The sequence below is a fragment of the Neltuma alba genome, unplaced genomic scaffold (assembly GCF_004799145.2).
Source record: "Neltuma alba isolate B1F8T4 unplaced genomic scaffold, ASM479914v2 tig00006329_pilon, whole genome shotgun sequence".
NCBI classification, from domain to species: domain Eukaryota; kingdom Viridiplantae; phylum Streptophyta; class Magnoliopsida; order Fabales; family Fabaceae; genus Neltuma; species Neltuma alba.
Window position 1 is genome coordinate 128,244 of NW_021634427.1, and position 7,129 is coordinate 135,372.

Genomic DNA, 7,129 nt, shown 5'->3' on the forward strand with positions numbered 1-7,129 from the left:
TCTCGTACGCATGAGATCAGCTAGACTCATTCCTTTATTGTCTAGCAAAAAGGAGAATCATTTCATTTGCTTTTCGTGCCAAGTATGACTTTTTTCTCCTAATTTTAAATCAGTTGGGTTTTGGGTTAGCAGCGGTTGTATCCAATTACCTTTGCACATGGTCAAGAATTTTAAGTAACTAAGATGTAATCCCATGTATGGCATGATGGAGGAGAAAACGAAGTATAAAAGCCGGCAAAATTAATCTAGTTGGTAAGGATTTGACCCGTCACATTGTGACATTTGACACATAGGTATTATGTTGTTGGGTTTAGAGCTAAGTGAAATACAGTTAATGAGTTAATGCTATTTTTGAATAGAGGGAAAAAATAGTCTACATAGAAGATTAGGATCCGGCCAAGGACAAGGCTTATTTATATTTGTATGTGGACAAATTTGGTGTCTTTATAGAAAAATGATGATTTTAATGTGCTTGGGGCTGTGGGCTCTTTAGAGATTAACGAATGAAATAACAATAAAGGGATTAATGATTAGTCATGAATTTATTCTTTGAACTCATGTTTTATAAATTTATGTCATGACTCAACATTTTCGCTTGTGAACCTAAAAAATTGGATCATAATGAATCTGTGATTAAATTAAATGATTATAATTTATATTTGGCATAAAAAATTGAATGCAACTTGCACAGCCATGACATTCTAAAAATGGGAATTGACTCCTCTAATGCATTTGAAGAGCAAAGTTCTAAACGTTGCTTACATTGATGAGGAAAAGAAAGTCATGTGTTAATAAATTCAATTAACACGATATTTAAGGATTAAGATCTCTTAAATTGAACTGGTTAAGCTAGTATAACTTTCCTATTAGCTGAGCTATGTGCTTGTAGATACTTCATTCTTTCATTCTTTTTTTTTTTTCCTTTTTGAATTAAAGGGTAGGCACTAACGGCCTGAAGTTATAAATAGAATTAAATCCATAACTTTTCACTTAAAAGGGAGTTTTCATGCTACTAAAAGTTATGAACCCATTAACTACTTCTTCTTTTTTTCCTTATTATTTCATCTAAATTAACTTTAATACATGCGTGAAATCAGTTTGTTATTACCTTTCTCCGTTTCACAAATGCCAATATGAGGTTAAAGAAGCGACGATCATTTCTCTTTTTTTTTTTTTTTTTTTGGGGTACAATGATCATTTCTAATACAGTAGTACTTAAAAAGAAATAAACTCTTTACATTTGTAGTTTTCTGACTTCAGGTTTAGAAAATTGAAGTTCAAACGGTTGAAATAAAATTTATATGTTCATGTTTGTTTATGTTTGAAGTTTGATCACAGAGTGGGTTTCAAATAGATTCAATAAGTTGGCCAAAAACGAGAGATTCAGTTAGAATTCTGGGGTCTTGCAGTGCAACATAAAACCAGCATTTAATTGAAACAACTGTAAAAATATTAACATATTAGTATCATATAAAATTTATAGAAAATTGTAGTATTTATAAATTATCAACAACGAGACTTACCCCAGACTTTGAAATGAGACCCACATTCTCAAATATCACCACTGCACTGTGATCACTAAATGCCACTAACGAAAGACATTATGTTACCATCATCAGTCTAATTCCTGCAATTTTAGTTTCCACAGCCACCATTCCATCCCAGCATTCATATGAAATGATAAGCATACAAACTGTTCCATATATTTTCAGAATAAAAGCAGCTGTAATTTCTGATCTGAAATACAGATAGGCATTGCAGCTATATATCTATTTTGCCTGTTTAGAATGCTATACTTGCCTATTTTGAAGTATTTAGTGTAAACGTAAAATGAAAAAAAATGATTTAATAAATTATCACACTGAACAAATATTATTTTGAAAGAAATCTCTTTATATCCACAAAGCTTCACTTGTCTATATTGGTTATAGGGCCTTTAAACCAATGCCTACCGCAGAGTATCCAGTAAGAAACTACAAGAACCAGCAAGCATCCAACAGCAACTGGGGTGTAGTTGAGTGTCTCAATGGTTATTGGGTAAGAAACAGGCATGGAGAAGAGGACAGAGATGGTCACCACCCAAAGAACCGCGACCCAGCCAACGATGACCCCATATCGACCCAAGTTGAATGGCCCTGGGATGAAAGACTTCCGCGCCAAAGTTACCCTAAAGAAGATTGGAAGAGCATAGGCAATATAGAGGCCAATCGTCGCTATGGACACCATAGCATCAAATGCCACAATACTTCCAAGAGACTGCAATACAAGTAGAATGTAGTAAGAGAATAGTGCAATGAAAAGAAAAACGCTGATGCTGTAAAGAACTATAGAACAGATGGACCATCATGATCAGCCTTCCTATGGTTATTCCCTAAATTAGCATCTGTTTGTATTAGATGATATATTAACCTTTACATGTTACAGTAGAACAACGGACGTAATAAAATTTGTTTAAACAGATGTGAAAGCCATTTTAAGGGTTTTTTTTTATATACTTTTAAATTATGCAGACTGATGATAAAGTGATTTGGAATTTTCGTTTCCAAATTAAGGATTTTGTCACTTGAATGTTTGTATTTTCTCCATATTTCAATCCTCTCGGGCTTCAGGCAAAGGGTTGAGTTATAAAACACATTCTTCATCCCTTGTTGAACATCAACTTTTAGGTCGAAAGTTTCAATCATAAAATAAGAACATCCTAGCAGAGATTTAAAAGGAAAATTTTTATACCCTTTTCTTTGTCGCCAGTAACAAGACAGGTCCAGATAAAAGATGTAAACGGATTAATGTCATTAAGGGGGAAAAAAAATTTCACATACTCAGATGAAAACCAAATCATCATCATCGTTATCATCTTAATGAAATTTTTACATACCGGTAATGCCATGCAAAATGATATAAATGCAGATAGCCAAACAGCATTTATGGGGACCTCCTGCTTATTTACTTTATGCCATAATGATGAAAATGGCATGGCTCCATCTCTAGAGAAAGCATAAGCCATCCTGTTCAAACAGTGAGCATTGAAGTTAGAAGAGTGGTTAAATTCCTCACAAATGAAAATCAAAACTGGAAACTACTGTGTTACCTTGAGTTGCTAGTAACTGAACTCATACCACAGAAAAATATGGCAACAGCAACTACACCCAGGCAAATAATACCCCCAACTCCACTGCCATACCTTCTCTTGAATGCTAGATAAAATATTTCAGCAATGGCATACCCGCCAGCATCGTTTTTTTCACTCAAAAGGTAAGGGATATCAGTAACAGCAAAGGTAATGCCAAGTATATAACCCCATCCCACAATAATAGATATCCCAATAGCACTGATGATTCCTCTTGGTCCATTTCTATCAGCATTCTTGGTTTCCTCGGTCTAAGAGTAGGAGTTAAATAAAGAGGAGGTTTAGTCCAAATCATCTAGGAATTTTAATCCGTCAGAGGAAATGAAAAGCATAAAAGTTCAAAGGCGGGAAAAAAGAAAGTTCTGTAAACTCCTTAAACATAAATCACAGTTATTAACAAACGTCGTACAATTGCTTATACCATGAGAAGAATAGTATTGGCTCACCAATTTACATGTTATTACATCTAGACTGGGTCAAAACATAGGTCATAAAATGTTTGGCGATGCTTGTCTCTGTAATCTTGTAAAAAAGAGTTCAAATTGGGACACAATCGACGGGGAAGACCTAGATTTAAGATCCCAAGCTAGTGGAAGATGGGGAGAAAAAGCTACCCCAACTAAGCGTGCCGTTTAAATTTTCTTGTACAAATATCTTCTAATTGATGTTATTGAACTTGAACGAAATATTGAAAATATACCAAACTATTAACTTAGTTGAAATTCTAGTCAATATTGAATTTAGACATTAACGCACTCCCATCTAACCCTGAAATGGCAGGTGAGTCAGCCGGCTTCGTGAAGCTGTGCAAATTTCCCTGCCAGTTTTCATCTTGAAGCTGACTACAAGAACTCATTCACACTTAATAGTGCCATGATCTTTAGGGGATTCAATCCAAAGGGAGCAGTCTATGGTCTCAGAGAACAGATATTGAACGACTCGTAATTCTATAAAATAAAAATAGAAAAAGATTTACCATATGAGCAGATGCATCATATCCAGTCAGAGTGTACTGACTCATTAGAAGTCCCAGAAGAAATATGTATCCTCTGCTCTTGATTCCTTCTCCATTATCAGTATTGAAATGAGTGAAAACAAACTTGGCACTCGCTCTTTCGGTTGCAACAGATGGAATGAGAATCATAAGCAAGAAGACACCTAAAAATTGGTCATTCCATAATGAGTAAATAAAGGCATTTGCCAAATACTAAATGGGAAGACAAAAATAGAACAGGAAATTTGTTCGTCACACCTAAAAGATTCCAGATAGCAGCTAACTGCCCAAAGAATGATAATAATGAGATAGGAAGGCTGTTTATTATAGCATGAAGGAGCAAGATCCCGCCATGGAAACCAATAACTACATACTTGGATGCCTCATATCCGCCGCCATTTTTCCCTCCTGTACTAAGGAGAATGATAACCTGAATCAGTTGTGCCAGTGAATAATCTACACTTGTTGTCACAGCCCACTGAAAATAAAAAGAGATCAACAGTTAGAGCTTGAAATGTTACAAAAGGAAATCCACACCCCGCACAAGTTTGACCTCTCCAACAGTAGTGGAGGATGTTGGAAATCTAGTTTTGACATCTCAAGAATACCTGACCAACAATATTGAACCTGCAAGAAAATAAAAATCATTCAATGTCCATTGGAGAAATAATTGCGGGAAGGCAAAAATGGCGTTGTCTTTTATGAATGAACCTGAGTCTCTTATTAAGCAGTCAAATTCAATTTCAGGCTCAATGGCATCAAGAAATTTCCACAAAATTATATGATTTAAAATGTTTAAAACATTACACATAACCATCGTGCTGTAGGCTAACCACATAAGAAAATGTTGTATAAACGAGCCAGAGAAATATGAACTTGGTTTAAGTTCTAAGCAAAGTCTAAGTATCGTGCTGTAGGCTAGCTCAGTTTCAGTAACGGAGCTTCATTTTAGAGGTTGGACATTAATTTCCACTTCACTTTTCCGTATTTGAAAAAGAAGGGTCGTAGTGTTCTCATTCTCAATGCCTCAACACAATTGCTCCCCATAGTTCAATGTAGTTTGAGCATTTAGCATCGTGATCAATATTTCTCAGGGACTTGATATAATTTCATTCAATAACTGAGACAAGCAATAGGTAAATAAATAAAGTAGTAAATACTTAGTTATGTGATTAGATGAGAGAGTTCAATGACCACGTCAGTGACACAGACTACGGAAACAAAGAACAAAAGGAAAGCTTCCCAGTAAAATCCAGGACAGCGGTGACCTATTTAGAGAAGAAAATATTAGAAGCTACGAAAGAGGAAGAGGGCCACATAGTCCTCCTTAACAGGAGCATGAATGAAAAACGAGGGCTCAAATCCTTAAATTATGATGTAGGTAAACCTTCTTCAAACTTGATTCCACTCAGACATTTCCTTACACATTTCTCAAATGAATCTAACCCACCATTAAAATGTTCTGCAGCTTTTGACTTTACCGAAACACTTGTAGTTATGGAATGCACATCATGATAACTCATGCAGGAAGGGTAGGCTGTATCTAAGTAAAGATCAAAGGTTCAACAGCCATAGTGTACCAAAACAAAAACCATAATATACTTGTCCCGTATAAACCTTTAATTCTAATGATTTCTCCTTCCCATTAAGAACAAGGTCAGAGAATCATATGCTAAATGCTATATTATTAAATTAATATGTGCCAAATCAAAGAAACAAGCGGGAAATCAAGATGAAATTACCAGCCGGTAATCCAGGAGGCAAAAGGTGCCCATCCCGGGCCAGCAAGTTTGGCACTCCAGTAGTATAACCCACCCGAAGTCGGGTAAGATGAGCAAATTTCAGCCATGGACAACCCAACTAACATGGTGAAAGCACTAGCTACAAACCAACCATACACGACAGACACAGGACCACCATAGTTCAGCCCATTGTTGTAGAGAGTTGTGATACCAGTGAGCACTGATATGATAGAAAACGAAAACGCAAAATTTGAAAGGACCCTGCAATTGCCAGACAGAAGAAAGAAGGAAAAGCAGAACGTAATCCATAACCATCCCATGAATCCAACCCTTGATCAAAAACTGAGTTGGAAGTCAACAACAGCACAGAGAGGAAATGAGAAAACTTTACGATAGATCACGCTTGAGCTCTTGTTTGTAGCCGAGCTCATGAAGACGGGCATGGCCAGAATCAAGTGAAGCACCACCATTTCCATCTCCATGAGATGGGAGTACCATCTTGACCTCGCCTTCTTAGAAGCGAGGAACCTGAGAAAGAGGCTAGTCTTTTGGCTTGTTCCAGCGTAGATGATGAAACTCTTCGATCAAAACGACTTGGGGAGAGAGAGGAGGGACCAACTTGTTAAGCTATGTTTTTAACCAGCCGAGGTCTCTATTTGTCAACAAAGATGGCATTTTTTTCCGTTTTTTTTCTCCAACCAGCCACAAAAAGGAATCCTTTGTTATTTTCCTACGCTTCTTTCATTGACCACTCTTCAGTATATATCTGAATCTTATATGGTCGAATTCACAACCCGCTCATTTGAAGGTTCCATGGTGTCATTAAACTAGTAGGCCTTTGGCAACACTATGAAAAGATTGACAAGCATATATTCCAAGTCATTCTTTATCAAGATTGCATCTTCTTTTTAATTTGATTAGGTGGAGGTAGCAATTGCAATTCTGCATGTGAACGTGTCTGTCTTACAACCGAAGTAACCAGTCAAATTTGAAATTTGTCTTTTTAAAAGAAAATACCAGTCACAGTTTAAAATACAGACTTTACATTAGGATTATGGTGCAACCAGCATCAATTATTTTCTGCGTGCATACAATGGTATATTTAGCGGACTGAAATATTTTTTTGTTTTTACCTTAGTGTTAAATGCACCAAAAAATATTTTAAAATATTGAATGCACCTCAAAAAATATTTTAAGACGCTGGAAGCGCCAAACAATAATTCACAGTACTAGATGCATTTGAAAAAATAAAGTGTGTAATACATC

The 7,129-nt window shown here is 36.0% G+C and overlaps 1 protein-coding gene across 1 annotated transcript; it reads right to left on the reverse strand.

Moving 5' to 3' along the window:
* Positions 1-1,460: 1,460 nt before the first annotated feature.
* Positions 1,461-6,475, reverse strand: LOC114750105 (amino-acid permease BAT1 homolog). Its single transcript, XM_028938645.1, has 8 exons — positions 6,255-6,475; positions 5,864-6,124; positions 4,730-4,748; positions 4,380-4,599; positions 4,104-4,285; positions 3,089-3,378; positions 2,876-3,005; positions 1,461-2,256 (listed from the first exon to the last, which is right to left on the reverse strand). Exons 1-8 carry the CDS (start codon positions 6,359-6,361, stop codon positions 1,909-1,911), a joined length of 1,557 nt encoding a protein of 518 aa, XP_028794478.1. The 5' UTR covers positions 6,362-6,475; the 3' UTR covers positions 1,461-1,908.
* Between the last annotated feature and the right edge of the window lie 654 nt (positions 6,476-7,129).

Excerpts from the sequence above, each read along its gene's own strand:
- LOC114750105 (XM_028938645.1), bottom strand. The coding sequence starts at position 6,361 with ATGGTACTCCCATCTCATGGAGATGGAAATGGTGGTGCTTCACTTGAT. Across the intron at positions 3,006-3,088 it reads TCAGTTACTAGCAACTCAAG|GATGGCTTATGCTTTCTCTA; the intron begins GTAACACAGTAG and ends CTGTTTGAACAG. Across the intron at positions 2,257-2,875 it reads CATTTTGCATGGCATTACCG|TCTCTTGGAAGTATTGTGGC; the intron begins GTATGTAAAAAT and ends CTTGTATTGCAG.